Source organism: Medicago truncatula, chromosome 5 (genome assembly GCF_003473485.1).
Source record: "Medicago truncatula cultivar Jemalong A17 chromosome 5, MtrunA17r5.0-ANR, whole genome shotgun sequence".
NCBI lineage: Eukaryota > Viridiplantae > Streptophyta > Magnoliopsida > Fabales > Fabaceae > Medicago > Medicago truncatula.
The window spans coordinates 33,692,869-33,711,360 of NC_053046.1; the positions used below are offsets into that span (position 1 = coordinate 33,692,869).

An 18,492-nucleotide genomic window follows, 5' to 3' on the forward strand; every position below is an offset into this window, starting at 1 on the left:
GTAAAATGTATAGTGAAGTACTTAAAAATAATAATTAGAAGAACGGTGTAGACCAAGAAAAAATGTATAATGAAAATTAATAATTTTATTTTAATAAGTTTACGATTTATTATGATCTACTATAATATTTGTTGAGAAAATATACTTATAAATACTTAAAGTTTGATTTGCTTTTTCAGCCATAAAGCACTTTGATTTTCCGGTTTTCGATAGATCTCTTTGGTTGAAAGATTATTCTTCAAACCTGTTGTGGCGGCACTCAATTCGAATCTTGACACAAAGAGTAAAACACTTTGATTTGTTTTATGTAAATAAATTTATATTATTTTTTTAGATAATTAAAAATATAATTTTATTTTAGAAACTGTCATAAATGAGGAGTATCATAAGACAATCACAATTTGTATCCAACTCCTAAATCTAAAATATCATTTACTTTTTCTTAAAGCTACAGCAACACTTTTTTTCATCACGAGAAGATGTAATGTTTACTGAATAAATTTGTTGACAGTAAATTTGTTAAAAGAATTAGTTAATGTGTAAGGATGATTCTCATTGTAAGTAAAAACGGGCGTAAAGATCATCTTTACAGAAGAATCTCATTAAAGAACGATTCTTTTAAGAATCCTATTCTATTCTATATACGGTTCACTTTAAAAAAAAATATTAATACCATAAATATTAGTTTTACAATAACTATATAAAAATGACTTTTATAGTACTGGAAATTTTGAGTCTGTTTGTTATAATTTTGTTGTAACAAACTTAGATGATTTGAGCATGTAAAAAAAAAAACCTACAAAATATATAATAAAAAGAATAAATTAGATGAATGATAGTTACATCACTAAAAAGGGAATCCTTAAAAAACTATATGACAAACTAATAGAAAAGATACATAAATTATTAAGCTAGATCAAAGTATGGTTAATGATACAAACATTGTGACATACTTTGGTCTTCTTGTTTTAACTTCCCAAAACAATCAAAATTTTAGCTATCATGATCTTCACAATATATTTTTACCTTTGCAAATAGTTCTTACAGCATTTTTCCCAATACATAAAAATTCTTCAAAAATCAAAACAATATTGCAACTTGTTAAAAAGCTGAATTTCAACTACTTGATGATTACCAGTACTTCTATATAACTTGCAGCATAAAATAGACCCATTGCAAAGATTTTTCATTTTTTTCTAAAAAGTTATGGAAATTAATTTTTGAAAATTACAAAAAATAAATTCAAAATTAAATTTTTGAAAATTAAAATTTTGGAAATATTAGTTTGACTGTGTTTTTTAACTAATATATAAATACAAATATTAGCATGTAAGATGTTGTTTAATTTGTCTCAATAAATATTTTTTTATTTTTATTTTGGGTTAAATATGTTTTTGGTCCCTATAAATAAACCAACTTTTCGTTTTAGTCCCTCTAAAATTTTCCTTCAACTTTTAGTCCCTATAAAATTTTCAACCTTTACTTTTGGTCCCTCGTTTAAAGTAAACTCATATGTAGAATTCATATTTTTAAATAAAATTTTGCAGAAAAATGTATAATATTACAAGGATCTCTCCCAAAAAAAATTAGAATTTTTTACCAAAACATGAATTAAATATGAATTTTTATATTTTTGACGGTAAAAAATTCATATTTAATTCATGTTTTGTTAAAAAAATCTATTTTTTTTTTAGTGATATTTACAATATTTCATACATTTCTGCACAATTTCATTAAAAAATACAAAAATTTACTTAAAAATAGGGACCAAAAGTAGCGATTGAAAATTTTATAGGGACTAAAAGTTGAAGGAAAATTTTAGAGGGACTAAAACGAAAAGTTGGTATATTTATAGGGACCAAAAACATATTTAACTCTTTAATTTTTTACTTTAGATAATTGAATATATTATTGATCAAAGTTATGCATTGACATGTATGAAGTGGTTGATTGCGACATATATTTTAAAACGGATGGAGTATAATTGAGCTTTTGATTATTTGACACAAGAGGAATGCAAATAACACTCTATTTTCAACACTCTCTCAAACACTTACTCTCTTATTGAGTGAAATTAATGTATATTCCACCACTTTATGTGGGTTCCATTTTAAAAACGTAGGATCCACATTAATTTAAGTCAACTAAAGAGTGAGTATTAGAGAGAGTGTTCAAAAGAAGGTGTTGCTAGCACTACTATTTCATACATACTCCCTACGTCCCTATATCAAACCCCCATTTGACTTTATTTTTGTCCCTAAATGCAAACTCTTTTCAAATTACTAGAAACATTTATTATTATTTTCCTAAGCACACTCCTAATTAATACTACCAACTTGTCTTAAAATATGAAAAATCAAATTTAATACACATACAAACAAAAGACATTTTGGTAATTATTTTTTTGACGTTAAAAACAGTTTCATTAACGAAAGTCTGGCAATAAATCAAATGCCAAGACTGCAGAAATACAAGGCGGAGTTTCTTCGATCCATATGCAATCTAAATTCTTAAGAGCATATTTAGCTAAATAATGAGCAGCTTGGTTGGCTTCATGCCTAACATGCAAAAAATTTAAACTACGAAAACTACCCTTAAAATTAATACAATCTCGAATAATAGAGCCAACATAGTTGGGAGATTGTTGGTGAGCATTCAACGCTACAACAACATTAAAAGCATCTCATTCAACTATAAGATAAAGACATGTCTTTTGCAAATTCCAAACCCTTTCGCATAGTTAAGGCTTCTACAACCTCTGAATCTGGTAATGAAAAGACTTGCCAAGAACTAACACTAAGGACAACACCTTCATTATCTCTCACCACAACACCAATACCCCACTTATCACCCTCAATCGGACCTGCTGCGTCAACATTAAGCTTATAGAAACTACTAAAAGGAGGTGCCAATGAACATCATATATTGACGAAATTGGACCTTCATTTAACGTCTCCACCAACACCTTACTGACACTCTTAAAATTCACAATTTGGTAATATCAACACGCAACACAGACACATTAATTAAACTGACAACTTTTTTTTAGAAATGTCAAAAATACAAAAGGGAACTTACATAGAGGGGTGCCATTTAGAGTGGGTAGGAGGAAGACTTTCCCACCATGGGAAAGTCCACTTGTAGTGTACAGGTGGCAGTTTAGCAGATCATTACTAAGAAAATAATAAAATCAATTAGCTTATTTTAATACATTGCTTTTACACCTCCCATTTGCTTTTTGTTCCTGTTATGCACCCGCATTTACTTGGACATTCAATTGACCCTTATACCCTTTTTTTGTCTCGTTTTTCTTTTTAAGTTATCGACTGTGTGTATTTCTTTTGTGGATGTATATGCTTGACAAACTTATTTTCTGTTCTTCGATCTTAACAAATTTTGTCGATTTCTTCTTCAAAATCGCCAATTTACAAACGAGGCCATAAACTGAAAGGTTTGTATCTCCTCCCCATTTATCTTTTGTTCTTCCAACCTTTACAAATTCTGGATTTCTTCAAAATCTCTGCTTAGTAGGATGAGATATGTTTAGATGTACTTGATATTAAGTTGTAATTAATTTTTTTTCTTTTGGCTTTCTGGTTCCGATTCTGGCATATTGGGTTTTTTTTTTTAGTTCAGACAGAAAAGAAAGTAGTGATTAATTTTATTTTTCGAAACAAGTAGTGACTACATATAAAATTGATTTTATGATGTTTATGAGTTTGATTTGTTAGTTCTTCATCTGTGTTTTTATTGGTAGTTTTGCCCAATTTGACATGAGGCTCTCGAAACTAGGCTAAGTACTTTGGTGTATATATTACTACTTTGGTGTCTATATACTTGTATGTCTAATCTTTTTCTTTGGCATATCTTATGCCGTTATTAAATTGGGTTAAACATGAATGAATTATTGTTACTGATGGTATATTGATGTATACAAATGTAGGTGTTACCCATTGGAACATGGATATACAAGAAATTATCAATATATTTAATGCAAAAAATGTATCCCAAGTCAATGAGGATTGTTCTGAGGTATGTTGAATTTTGTATGTTAATTTTGGGATAAGTTTGGAATGAGTTTGTATAATTAATCAGTGATTATGTTTTGTATAAATGATATATAGGGTTTGGGAGGTAATAATCAGTCGGAGAGCGATGATTGTTCATCCGATGAAAACGAAGGTAACACTGAAGCAGAAACTAACAATGAAGGGTATGGATGCAACTTTGATTCTGAAAATGGTATAGAATGTGCTGCTGACATAGAGAAAATTAATTTTAAGGAGACATGTTTGGAAGAAATAATGAGTTAACATTTTCCGAATCGTGAAGTTGCATTCATGTTTTATAACTGGTATGGTTGTTCACATGGATTTGCCGGTAGAAAGAGCCGGGTTGTTAGGAATGTTAAAGGTGAAATTGTGCAACAAACATTTCTTTGCCATAGAGAGGGTAATAGGAGTGAGAGGAATAGAAATCCTGATGTTCAGAAAAGAGAGCTTAAACCTATTAGTCGGTGTGGTTGCGAAGCAAAAATTCAAGTACATATTGATTTCGATAGCGGGCGTTGGTACATAAAATTTTTCGATGATGTTCACAATCATAGTTTTTTGGCTGACAAGTATGAGTGGATGCTGCCTGCACACATGAAGATGACCAAATATGAAAAATATCAAATGAATACAATGAGGAAATATGGCATTCCAACGTCATGGATTTATGGTTATTTTGCTACACAGGCTGGTGGTTTTGAAAATGTAGGCTATACAAGGAGAGACATGTACAATGAGCAATTGAAGGGGACAGGAAGCAATAGTTCTAATGCTGATTGTGCAATTGAATTCTTGAAGGCAATGTGTGCTAGGGATGATATGATGTACTGGAGGCACACTGTCAATCAGGATGGAACCCTTCGACACTTGTTTTGGTGTGATGGAATTAGTCGTATGGACTACTCGGTGTTTGGTGATATTTTGGCCTTTCAAACAAAATAAACATATATCCTCCACTTGTGAATTCTCACTCTGACCATGGCTTCATCAGGTGCTAGTGGATCCAACAACAACCGTGGTCGACCTTGTAGTATATGATACAATAAGGTGCGTTGTTTCTGTAGAAGGATTGCAGAACTGAAAATTTCAGAAACTACCCAGAATCCAAACAAGCTTTATTATCAATGTCGAGAAGGTGACTGTAGTTTGTGGACTTGGGCACATCCTATGAACTATTGTGTTCTTCATCAACCATATGGAAATTGTACATTGAGAGTCACACCCAACGAAAATGGAATGTTTGAACAATCACAAATCCTATCCATTCTACATGAACTGAGAGAAACCAAACAGGAAGTTCATGACATGAAGATCACACTAAGATTTTTCAAGGCAATGACATTTTTTATGGCTCTGTTAATTTCATTAACTCTTTTTGTAGTTATAATGAAGTAACCAATATGGTATTAGTGTTAGCATAATTTCGTTTGGGTTTGTATTAATCATTTAAGAATGAGATTTAATGTATCATGTTGTTGCTCTTGCTGTTATTTGAGACAATTTGTCACAACTCCATGTTGTTGTCCAATCCATTTAGTTTCTCCATCTTAATGTTGTTGCTTAATCGATTATTATTTTTTGTTGAATCTTATTTTTTTTTCGTTGTTTTTTCTGGATTCGTAATATCCAGGCTTTCATGGTGTTCATCAAGTTCATCCATGTTGTTCATCTTCTTCTAATTTACTTTTTAATTTTTTATACAAACATTAAAATATATATTTTAATAATTATAGAAAAAATTATTAAAGACTTTTCAGACAATTGTTCCATCAATAGCAGAACAACAGTAATAGAACAAGCTAAAAAGTACTGCACTTTATTTTTTCAAAGACTTTTCAGAACTTTTGACTGTCAAATATCAAACCACTACCACGTTTCGAAAGCACACTAGTAGAAGAAGACAAGTGGATCATAGAAAACAAACTAGTTCTACTCTGGTTCGAAACCAAACTAGTGCCAATTTTCAAGCAGTGCAGCATTTTAAACTAGTGTCAAATTTCAAATAATTGAGTGAGATACTTGATTAAAATGATTAATTGTTTCCTCTTTGCATTTTAAAATGAGTATCCCTTTAATAAAAGAATTATTTAAAAAATAATGTCATTTTCAGTTTTCAATATAAGTTTTTTTCCCTAAATGTATCTTTCAATTAATACTACACTCACTGTTTCTAAAGTATACCTTTTTATTAGTGAAGTAGCAATTCTCTTTCTTTTACTAATTGCATTTCTTAATATATATACATAAATATCTTAAATGACATTCATTTTAAACAAACCAATGAGTATTATATACTAATATTAAAAAATGATAAATAATTGATGTGCATGCGTGGAAATCAATTAAATACCAAAAAATAGATGTCTCTATTGTGAATGTTCTTGCTAAACAAAAATAATATTTTTTTTCAATTTTATCAATCATTATTAGTTTAAAAAATGTAATTAACGATGTTTTCAATTATACCAAAAAATAATTGATGTTTGCATTCACAACCTTAACTTTGAAAAAATGGATCTCAACTATTAACACTGCTTAACAATGTTTGCATTTTAAGACTATAAAGAGCTTAACCATTTTAAATGAGCCTTTTAATTAACGAAATAAATTTGATTAAGGTTGGTTGGTTGAAAATTATTTATGTAGCCCATTATTAGCAAAAAAATATTTATGGCCCAAAATCAAACACATAAAGCCCATGTTAAGCCCAATTGAATTATAATAAAAAAGTATTATTTGTGGGGTCTTTATTTTTGTTAAAGGTACCGTTCCAAAAAGTTGTCAACAAGTTGTAGGTAATAATATTGAGTGGATCTGAACCATTCATTTAAAATAATAATATATCAACGGTAGAAAATAGAACTTTGTCATGGTCGGAAAGTCTTCCTCTTACCCACCTAAATGCCACTAGAGGGTGTCTTAACAAGTCAATGGTAAGAAGCGCGGGTGAATTGATGGGGTTTTTCTTCTTCTCCCATTTTTCTCTGAACCTCGTTATTCTCTTGACACTCTTCGCTTTTTCACTCGCTGACAATGAATAATTCCCTCTCATAATTTTATACCGCTAATTCATTTTTCCTAGGGTTTCTAACAAATTTTGTAATCTGTGTAATGTAGTAACATGATCACATTGCATATGGTTGATTCCATTCGATTATTCAATTTGTTAATGTCATGTCTGAGTTTAGTGCAGTGTAAACCTGGTACAGTTGTTACTGGTCCTGTTCTCTTGCATAAATTATAGTTGTGTTTACTGGGGCTACCTTTGTTTTGCTGGTGTTCATTTTTTAATATTGCTGATATAACTAGTCCTTTCATATGTGTGACAGGTATTGTTAGGTCACTTGGATCATAATCTAATAAACTGTAGATCACAAGTATTTTGAAAATGTAAATTAGTAAAAATAGTTATCTTTTTTAAAGAACCATATATTGTTAATTGTAACTATTCTGAAAGTTGCATAGCTTGGTAATAATTTTGATGAAGTTGCACAGTGTGGTCCAAATCATTTTGTTTATTTATTTGATTGTATTATGAAGTTGCCCCTATTTATCTGACTTTTTTGCTTTTCTATCAGAGCACTCTTGATACACCTCTTGCAATTGGAGCTTTGGTCTCTTGTGGAGCTGTTTGCAAACTTATTTCTTTGATAAAATTGCTTCATGGATGGTAAATATGACTTATCTTTAAGCTTTATTAATACTTCAATTTAAGCAGTGGAATTTGCTTAGTTATTTGTCCAAGGGCAAAATCTTCAGAAGTCACTAATCGTTGAGCACACAGATTGGATAAAACTGCTTCCAAACGAGAGTTTGGACGAGACAATGGGGAAATGGATTTCAGCTTTTTAGTTGAGAGAGTTGAGTATGAATAAAAATGTACTCACCAGAAGAAATTGATTTTTTCTTTCTTCATAGGGTTACAGAACAGTAACAATAGTGTAATTTAGGTGGAATTTACGTTCTCTTATTCTAACCAACATGTAGATGGTTTTATTACGTTGCCTGAATTTTCCAAACTGCAAGCCTCAATAATCATGTCAAATTCATTGTTCATTGGATCATTTTTTGTCCTTTTTGTGTACTACTTTGTCAATTTGTAGTAGTTTTTAATTCTTCATGCACTAGTATGATGTTTTTCAATTTATATATATACACACACACACCAAACTAACGATAATCCTATGATGTGGATTTAAAGCCCTTAGGTTAACTTGCACACACCAAAAGTAACACTTCCAATTTATATACTCTAATTTTTTTTCATAGTACCGCTCAGGTTAATGGAAAAAATTCCTTAACAAAAAAGTTAACGGAAAGATTTATCGGACAGCTGTAAGATAGATATTGTATAAAATAAAATGTTGACCAAGAATTAAATGAACGCAATTGAGATGAAGATGTTGTGTTAGATGTCTGGTGGGGATGTAGTAAGACTAGATGAGATATAATTTGAAATGACAATATTAGAGAGTTATGGTAGCACCTAAAGTAAAATAGTGGAAAATAGACTTACATGGTTTGAAAATGTAAAGAGAAAACCTACAAAATATGTAGTAAGAAGAGTAAATCGGTTGGAGGATAGTTACATCACTAGAAGTAGAGGAATCCTTGAAAAACTATACGACAAACTAGTAGAAAAAATATAGAAATTATTAAGCTAGACCGAGATATGGTTAATGATAGAACATTCTGACTTAGTTTGGCCTTCTTGTTGTAACTTTCAAAAACAATCAAAATTTTATCTGTCATGATCTTCACAATATATTTTTACCTTCGGCAAATAGTTCTTACAGCATTTTTCCCAATACATAAAATTTCTTCAAAAATCAAAACAATATTGCAACTTTTTTAAAAGCTAAATTTTCAACTACTTATTGATTACTAGTACTACTGTATAACTTGCAGCATAAAATAGACCAACTGCAAACAGCAGAAGTTAAAGATGAATACATCTTTACTAGTTAAGCAACAGAAACAAGATGCATCCAGTAGTTATTATTAACATGCTACTCCATGGATTAATGTTAATCCATGGAACTGAAATCCGAAATTACAGGGAAAAAAACAGACAAGATGGCTCTCTGACCAAAACATATTTACAAACTCTCAAGCTTATTACATGATTCAAGTTAGCTTGAGTGCCCTCATGGGATTTTCATCATCATCTAATAGACTAAAGATTAATATCCCCCTTGTATGTAAGCATTCAAGCGGTCAAGCTCTTGACGATGCTCTCCCACGACAGCACGGACAACATCTCCAATGGACACCATGCCGAGCATTCCCTTGTCATTTATGACAGGGATGTGTCTGATCCTGTTGTCTGGAAGAAAAAGGAATGGAAAAGAGACTAGAATAAGAACCTGTTTTGATTGGTTTGTTTAAGTCTATTTACTACCATAAGCACTTGCAATACTGATTGGAAGAGCTTATGACATGTCCGTAAGTTGGTTTCTGCTTATTTCCATAAGCTCTTCAGGATAGCTTATGAAAATAGTTTATAGCTTATATGAAAATAATTTGTCTAATGCTACAAGTGTTAAATTAAGTTATTCATCCAAACAGGGCCTATAGTGAAACAGGCTACAAGCTTATTTAAGATATCGAGTTGTATGATATATGATTTAATGAAAATTTATACAATAATGTTTAATATTTCTATCCAAATGACTGAAAAAAGATATCAATACCAGTCATCAGCTGCATTGCTCGTAGAACTTTGGTATCAGGGGTGACTGTGATAAGTTTGTTCTGCAGCAAGCGCGTAACAATGTTAGATATCATGAATGGCGGAAATAACAATTTGAAAATGTGTGCAAGAATCCTATGTTGCACTCATTACTGGTACCCTTCTCAATAGGCAATATCAACCACTGCTGACTTTTGCAAATAAGTTTTTCAACACACAAATAATACTGCCAATTATGCAAGGGTACCACAAACTAGAGCAATAGTTTAATTCTCTAAAATCAGTATAGCACAAAATGTAGGTATCACACAAATAAGTACAATGGTTTGTACCTCTTCAGTCATAATATCTCCAACCTTGGTGGACTTGGATGATCTTCCCTGAACAATGATCTTCCTCAGGTAATCTGGATAACAGAATAACAAAAAAGCACATAAATGCCAACATAATTTGAAGTGACATAAATAATTTCATTCAACCGCATCCAAGAATATATTGACAAAAGCGTGCAATTTTCCTCCACCACATTATGCCATATCAGTTAATGGATCTCAGGTTATTTAGCCGGTGTTTCTTCTCCAATATAAATCATATTGTTCTTTACATTTACAGCACATGACACATTCAAATTTAGCCAGTTTGATGTAGGCCAATACTTTGTTAAGATAACCAAGTTATCCATTACACAACAGATAACATGCCCAAAAAAATAACTGCATGAACATTTGGTACCTCTTTCTGTTATAATTCCAGCAATTGATTTCTCCTCCCCTGGTTTCACGACCACCAAAGCTCCAACATTGTTTTGTGTCATCTGCAACGATGTCATTTTTAGTGAGCTACATCAATTTCACGTAAACACTTAAAAATTAATTGCAAAACCAGTTCCAACAAAATGCATTACCGATTTGACAGCATCATAAACAGTGTCATCTGTGGTGCACCAAAGCCAGGAACCATCAGCACCTTTACCTTTTCCTTTCAAGATGTCTGAAATTGTGGTGCTCTCGAAACCATGCTCCTCAATACGAGCAGGTGTGGCAGACTCAAACCGTGAAAAGGCAACTGGCTGCAACAGGGGATTCACCATGCGGACTCGTTGCAAAACAGCATTTTTAATGACATTCCCGTTTGACAAAAATGATCGCAATCCTCCTTGCATTTTGGCTGTCTAATAATCAAATAGTGCCTCTTAAAAATTTAGCGTAGTAATCTATAATGCACATATTCATGGAAGAAAAGGTGACGAGTTTTAAGCTCTACAAAGAAACTCATGCAGTGCACGATAACAAAGTACATGCATATAAGCCAGTCCTCTAGAAAATGAAAATTAGAAGTGATTTTGGAGTCATAGAATCCATTACAATTTTTTTTACAGATACAGTAAATTCACCCTTCATGCCAAAAATATTGTACTAATGAAAACATCAAACAGACATCGATAGCTCCAAACTTTTCAATCAAAACTCAGACTCCACCAAATCCAATACAGAAATAGATTTTACCAAATGTTCTTCGCCACAACCAGTTATCTAATATACATATTTTTGCATCAAGTTCTGTTTAACCGTGGATATAAACAAGAAAAGATAAAATGAAACAAAAAAAGTAAGTAAAAGCATCCACAAGATCATACAGAACTACCAATGATAAATCAATCCATGGAATATGAGAAATGACTCAAAAATACCATAACATCATAAAGAATCTCATTGAAAACATTTCCAAGTGCAAAAAGAAATCAAAATAATTCTGAACATAGATTTAGCTCAAATATAAGAAATCATTTTATTTACTTCATTTAGAATGGAAAAAAAAATAATATCACATGCAACAAACATCAATCAGAAGCTGAAAAATGTCCAGAAGTAGAAAAATAAATTAAAACAGAAAAAACAAAAACAAATTCAGATGCAGAAACTCCAGAATCCAATCCCCAAATCATTAGGGAAAAAAAATTATATCACAAATTCAACAGCCCTTTTTATTCAAAGCATTTTCCTTTGATTTCAGCTCAAATTAACAACATGGTCCCAGAAAACCAAATCCATCAAATTAGTCCTTCACCACACATCACAAACCCCACATGTCAGATACATCATTATCAAATCAACACCAATAAACTCAATCAAATCCATGAAAAAAAAAACCTTCATTTAATTTCAAAGCCCTGATTTTTACATCTAAAAATTTATTAAATTCAAACAAGTATGAAATAGACCCATATACTTAATTATTATTATCAACCTGATTTAGCACTCAAATTTTTCTGGGTCAGAGCTCAAAAACAATAAAGATCTATACTTTATCAAAAAGGGTGTGCAAAGATCATGAAAAAACAAAAAATGGTTGATGCAAAAGCAAGAAAAATAGTTATGGAAAATGAAGAAATAGATAGGGAGAGAAATGATACCAGATAGAGAGAGAGAGAGTGAGAGAGAGTGGCTTTCGGGTCGAATGGAATGGTTGAGGTGGTGAGTGAGGCTGACAAGAACACTTGACTTGTTCCTCAAATCTTACAAAAAATGTGAAGTGGGCCTTGTCTATAGTTCATTTTGGATCATGACATTATCCAAACTATTATTTATTATTATTTTTAGATTATTATTATTGCAACTTGTAAGTAGGTAAGTGATTGATAATGACAACCTCATTATCTTATTTATTTGTTGGTACTATCATAATATGACTGTATATGTATGTTCAATTTTTATTTTAAGGTAGGGAATCTTCATCTTTCTTTAAGCCTTATCTTGTGTCTTATATGATCTTAGTATGACTATCATTTTTATTGGATTATTTTTTTGGAAAAATTGATATAGAGAAGAAAATAATAAGAAGGGAAAATATTAAAAAAATAAGTTTAAGTAACTTTTTTTTTTTGAAGGAGCTTTTTTATTTATTTTAAAAAAATGTATTTTATTTTCTAAATTTAAACCGTTAAAAAGGGAGATTATATATGACACCAATGTGGATTGAGTTTGGTGGTTTGATAAAGTTTTTATTAAGATTACATCAACAGAAGAGAACATCTAAGAGAAAAAGAAAAGAAGAAAAAAAGCAATACATTAGGGCAAATGGGAAAAGGAAGACGAAAGAAATAAAAACAAGGCTTAATACATGTTTTGGTCCCTTAACTTATTTTTGGATTTCAATTTGGTCCCTTAACTTTAAATTGTCTCAAATTGGTCCCTTAAGTATCTCTCCGTTTACGAAACTGGTCCCGTCCATTAGTTTTTTTCAAAAAACGTTAAGTTTGTCATTGTTGGCATCACACGTGGGCCTATCATTTGATGAGATGGAAAACCCTGTCAGCAGTATAAAAGGGTAAAGAAAAGAGAAAATTAGGGTTTTGTTTTTCCTTCCTCACTCAATCTTCTCTTCCATCGTGACATCCTTCCTTCATCCTTCTCCCACCATTCTTTTTCTTCTTCTTTGTCCAGATTCCAGCTAAAAATGTCGAACCACACTACAAAAACTCAATGGGTTCATGATTCATCATATGGATCTGGTTCGGTTGGGTCTAGTTTGAGAAGAAGGTCAGTACCAAATTGTAGGTGTGGAGAAAATGTTGTGGTGAGAACTGTAACTGATGCATTGAATCCAAATTGTGGGAAGAAATTTTGGGGTTGTAGAAACTATAAAAATTCAAGTGACAAAGGATGTAGTTACTTTAGGTTAGTTGATGAAGATGATGTTGTGGATGAAAGGGATTTGAAGATTGAAAAACAGAAGTTGAAGATTGAAAAGCAGAAGAAAAAGAAAAACAAGTTAAAGAGTGATTTAGCAAGAACAAGGAAATGGTTGATAATGGCTTTAATTTTTGGATTTGTATGCTTTGGGATTGTGTTGGTCTTAGGAACAGTGTTAGTTTGCAAAACCACATCCATGATGAGTGGAATTTATTTGAAATAGGGACACAAATGTATTTTAGTTTTGTTATGAATGAATGTTTAGGTTGATTATGAATGTAATGTTATGATGAATGAATGTAATGTGTAGTGTTTGATGAATGAATGAATGCAATATTTTGGATGAATTGTGTTTTATTGATGTTCTGTTTAAGCAAGCACATAATGTTGATAAGAACCTTTTAAGATGATATAATACTGTAACAGAAATTGGTATAAAATGCTACAATTATAGGCTACTATAATGGCTATAACAAAAACTATATTATAGGCTGCTATAAGGCATTAAAAAGTGCTTAATAGCACATCATTCCATATATTAATAAGTGCATTACAACAATGTTACAACACTAAGTGCTTAACAGTTACAAAGTGCATAGACATTGCTAACCAAAAATAAAGTCAGATGTGCTTAAATATCAGTCAATAGCACATATTACATCAATTACTACTTAATAGGCACCACTTAATACCAGTTAACCAAAAAGACATTCAAAAGTGCTTAATAGCACAAATTACATTCCAAAAAGACATTCACAGTGCTTAATCTAAGGCTGAGATGCAGACCCTACCCCTGTCTTCTTTGACAACCTCTTTCCTTTCTTTTGTACATGTGTTGGTTGAGTTGCAGCAACTTGGTCCACATTCTTTCTCTTTCTAGGTGATCTGATTTTCTTTTGGGTTGGTGCCTGAGATGGTTGTGTCTGTGACTGAGCAGCTTGTGTCTCACCTGGTTGGGCTTGATTCACATTCTTTCTCTTCCTAGGTGATCTCATTTTCTTCTGAATTCGTGGTTGAGATGATTGTGCTTGTTGATGAGAATGTTGTGTTGCTGGTGCTGGTTGTGCCTGAGCAGATGATGCACAGGCTGGTTGTGCCTGAGCAGATGATGCATGTGCTGGTGGTGGAGGTAGTGTGCATGTTGATTTGTTGTGTTCAGTTTGCTTGCACCTGCTACACTTAATTCCATAACTGGCTCTCTTCATCTGTTTGTCATCTCTCATCAGCTCACTTGCATCCAATCTTCTCTTCTTTTTAGGTCTACCTGGTTGCCTTTTCACAGGTGGTGGTTGAAGATCAGTGCATTCTGTGGTCTCCCAAAGATCTTGACCATTTATTGGGAAAATGATGCTGGAGTAACATTCTGCATATTGCTCTTTCTTGAATATTGATGGCACATAGTCAGCTATGTTGTAATTTTTGTACTTCATGCAAGCAATGTCATGACAGCATGACAGTCCTGTCAACAACCATTTCCTGCAATCACAAACTTTGTTCATCAAGTTTACAGCAAACTTCTCAGTTTCATTCACATCACAGTTGGGACCATTTACACCACTATCAGCATTTTCAGCATTTTTAACTTCAGTAGTGGGACCTACACTAGCGGGTATCTCCTCAGTTTTATCATTAACATTTGTTGGGACATGTGGGGCCATACAAGGATATTCTAACAATGGGTCAAGGGCTACAATATCAGGTTGTGACATAAGGTGGACAGCATACAAATGAACCCTATCATATTCATAGGCAATACTCTGCATCCTTCTACACCCAACATCACTATTAAGAGGAATCATCCCATCTTCCAAACTAGGATCAAAGTACCACAGAGAATTAAGACTAACATAACCTAATCTTTTTAAGGTTGCTAACAAAGCAAAGTATGAGAAAACATCTAGGTCACAGTCTAGTGTTTCTACTGGTCCTACATAGGTAGGGTCCATGAAGCAACTAAATTCCCCAGCATGATGTACAACACACTCAAAAATTTGGTCCATCTGTTGTTACCATTAAAATAAGAAAGGGAAATAAAATATAATCAGTTTTATGCACAAAATACAAAAAGGCAGGACCACTATATACACAACAGTACAAAACCCTAATTTAACATATACAAATTCAACACAACAGACAAAAATCGACTTTTGAGAAGGAATAAACAATACATAAACCAAATCCATGCATATCCATGCGTACAGGACCTTAAAAGGGAACAAATTCATTGAAATTTTTGAAAACCCTAAACAAATTTTCGCAACCCAAATCAGGCAAATAAACATGTTTTAACCTGAGAATCGCAAGGAAGAATAGGAAATTAGCCTTAATCAGAACAAAATTCACTGAAATTTCAAAACCCTAGAGAGTTTCGAAACCCTATTCAGATTTTTTTTTCTTCCTAAACCCATGAGATTCGCGAACAAGATGATGAAACTAACCTCGAATGTCAATTTGGTTCCTGAATCTTCTTCGTTTCCAGCTTTTTCTTCTTCGTTTTGCAGATTTTCTTCACCCAATCGATCTGGCTTTTCGTTCTCCTTCTCTCTCTAAGTTTTCTTCATTCTCTCTCTAACTTCTCAGAAAGGTAACATTATGATTACGTGGAAGCTTACCTGGACAAACTTAACGTTTCTTGAAAAAAACTAACGGACGGGACCAGTTTCGTAAACGGAGAGATACTTAAGGGACCAATTTGAGACAATTTAAAGTTAAGGGACCAAATTAAAATCCAAAAATAAGTTAAGGGACCAAAGTATGTATTAAGCCTAAAAACTATAAAGTTATTCAAACACTGATTTGGGATACAAAAATTCGATAATTTTTTTAAGCAAATGTTAATACGTGATTTTAAAGAAACTTCAACGGATGTATTTTAGCCTGCGTACGCCAGTGTGCAACATGAAAATGTAAGTATTTTGCAAACATTGTCTTTGGAGTCCGGCAACGTGTAATTGTCGTACCCTTGAATGTCTTTTTAGAATTATTTCAAATTTACAATAAGGTACATTCATGCGATGACTGAAGGGAGAAAATGTCGTGACCAGCTTTACTAACTTTAGGAGATACTTTCATGTATTTTGGACAAGAGTGTGGTTGAGAGTGTGAACTATCTTCTCTAAGTTTGTCCCACTTGCATGAAAGTAGTAAGTTAGTCAAGTCTGTAAATGAGACGATGCGATGATATGAGCAACCTCTTCGAAAAGGTATGTTTTTCCTAGAAAATATGCAAAGTTTAAAATTTATTCTCTTTCGTTACTTGAGAACAAACAACGGTTTAAGTTTAGGGTTGTGATGACATGTCATCTTACATTATTCTTAGCATATTTTTCAGTAATTTTTATTCAGCTTTTATCCAAGTTACAGGAGTTTTAGAACAATTTCCTATGGTTTTTGGGACATTTTGTAATGTTTTCATTTCAAGTCATGTAATTCTAGTTTTCTCAAAACGAAACAATTTTAGGGTGTTTTTGATGTAATTCAAGGCAAAATCATGCAAATCGGCAAAACAAAACATTTTGTGAAGATTTGGGAAGACAATGAATTAAGATTCAAGAGGTCTCTTAAGACATTACAAAGATAATTTCTATTTCAAGCTCCAATACAAGATACATGTAAAATAACACTCAAAGGACGAAGAAACATGTGATTATGCGGAAAAAAGGCACTTGTGTGCCCTTGGGTGTGAACCATGCGCCCCTGTGTGCACAAAAAAGCACTTGTGCGCCCCCGAGGTGTGACCTATGCGCGCCCGCGTGTTGTTTTTCGGGAAATAATTGATTTTTGCTACTTTTTTTTTGTAGAAAAAACCCAATTTTAAGGCCCAAACCCAAGTGGAAACTTAGCCTAAAAATACAACTTCTCTCATTCATAATTTTTTATTCATAACAAAGCGGTTCAAGAGGAAGACAAATATTAGGAGTTTCAAGGGATGGGTCTCTCTTCACTCTGAGTTTGTAAGGTATGTTTTTTCTCTTTTGTAATTTGTCTTTAGTTACTATGAGTAGCTAAACCCTATTAGGTATGGTTCTAAAATGAACCTCTATTTTATTTATTTGATCTATTTAATTTAAGTCTTTTTATTTAGTTATTTTATGAATCATGTTTAATTATATTTTATTTTGCAAATTCTTAATGATTTCACCTGAAGTGAGGCAACTCTGAGATAACGGTAATTAGGGAAGTGACATAGCTAATGTTCGGTGAAAACCTACCCAAATTAGGAAGTAACTATGATATCGAAGTTAACCACCCGAATTAGGAAAAGTGTAATAACAACAGTAAATGTACTTAGGAACTAGCATAATATACTCTTCTTACATCATTGGTAAGGTAGACAAGATATAGTTGTTCGTTTGTAGAATTATCGAGAGGGAGAATATGTTGATATACTTCTAAGATTCATAGATGAGGAGTTTAGGACCATTGAGAATTTAGGAACTCTAATTTAAATATATGCTTCAATTACCTCTGATGGGTAAGAACCCCACGTGTAAATGCAGGAAGGTGCACCCCCTATAAGATTGACAACCCTAAGCATTGACGCTCGTAGAAACTTTTGTGTAATGGTTGCAACTCGACAACTGAAGGGGAATAAAACCCCACGAACTCATCACTTAAATGAAAAACATTTAACTAATCCCTAAATAACTTGACTGTTACTTAATTCCAACAAGTAAATAGAGGGGATTCGAAGAATCCTAACCACCACTAACATTCTGAAATAAAAAATAGGTTACTTCTAAACTCACGCTCTAGGCAAAAAGATAAAACTGCACAAACTCCCCCATTCACTTTTATTTTATTTGTTTTATGTTTTAAATAAGTAACAGAAATTGCCTAGGTGAAACGTAAATCCATGTCGATATAATACTCTACTTACACTTTATTACTTGATAAACGATTTGGTACACTTACCTAAATTCGACCATCAAAAGGTATCAACTCAGAGAGGCACCAAAGTAAGCTAAATTATTGGTCTTATTAGTTTTGATTGATTTCAGATTATATAATTTGAAATTTAATTAGAACGCATTCGATTATACGATATAAACATGGG

General features: G+C 32.3%; 2 protein-coding genes across 5 annotated transcripts; one reads left to right on the top strand and one right to left on the bottom strand.

Annotated features, from left to right (window-relative positions):
• The first annotated feature begins 3,302 nt into the window (after positions 1 to 3,302).
• LOC11431608 (protein FAR1-RELATED SEQUENCE 5) lies at positions 3,303 to 5,584 on the top strand. The gene is made up of 3 exons (XM_039834617.1): positions 3,303 to 3,451; positions 3,944 to 4,032; positions 4,125 to 5,584. The coding sequence occupies exon 3, from the start codon at positions 4,341 to 4,343 to the stop codon at positions 4,992 to 4,994; it is 654 nt and encodes a 217-aa protein (XP_039690551.1). The 5' UTR covers positions 3,303 to 3,451; positions 3,944 to 4,032; positions 4,125 to 4,340; the 3' UTR covers positions 4,995 to 5,584.
• Positions 5,585 to 8,967: 3,383 nt separating this feature from the next.
• Positions 8,968 to 12,310, bottom strand: LOC11423443 (CBS domain-containing protein CBSX3, mitochondrial). Of its 4 annotated transcripts, none has more exons than XM_024784400.2 (6): positions 12,158 to 12,310; positions 10,649 to 10,915; positions 10,477 to 10,558; positions 10,077 to 10,150; positions 9,746 to 9,806; positions 8,968 to 9,378 (listed from the first exon to the last, which is right to left on the bottom strand). In XM_024784400.2, exons 2-6 carry the CDS (start codon positions 10,904 to 10,906, stop codon positions 9,236 to 9,238), a joined length of 618 nt encoding a protein of 205 aa, XP_024640168.1. In that variant the 5' UTR covers positions 10,907 to 10,915; positions 12,158 to 12,310; the 3' UTR covers positions 8,968 to 9,235. The 4 variants fall into 4 exon arrangements, with proteins under 4 accessions (XP_024640168.1, XP_039690335.1, XP_024640170.1 ...); XM_039834401.1 differs by having other exon boundaries at positions 10,649 to 10,916; positions 12,169 to 12,241; XM_024784402.2 differs by lacking the exon at positions 12,158 to 12,310 and adding an exon at positions 11,992 to 12,128.
• Positions 12,311 to 18,492: the final 6,182 nt, after the last annotated feature.

Excerpts from the sequence above, each read along its gene's own strand:
- LOC11431608 (XM_039834617.1), top strand. The coding sequence starts at position 4,341 with ATGTTTTATAACTGGTATGGTTGTTCACATGGATTTGCCGGTAGAAAG.
- LOC11423443 (XM_024784400.2), bottom strand. The coding sequence starts at position 10,906 with ATGCAAGGAGGATTGCGATCATTTTTGTCAAACGGGAATGTCATTAAA. Across the intron at positions 10,559-10,648 it reads TTTATGATGCTGTCAAATCG|ATGACACAAAACAATGTTGG; the intron begins GTAATGCATTTT and ends ACATCGTTGCAG. Across the intron at positions 10,151-10,476 it reads TGGAATTATAACAGAAAGAG|ATTACCTGAGGAAGATCATT; the intron begins GTACCAAATGTT and ends TCTGTTATCCAG.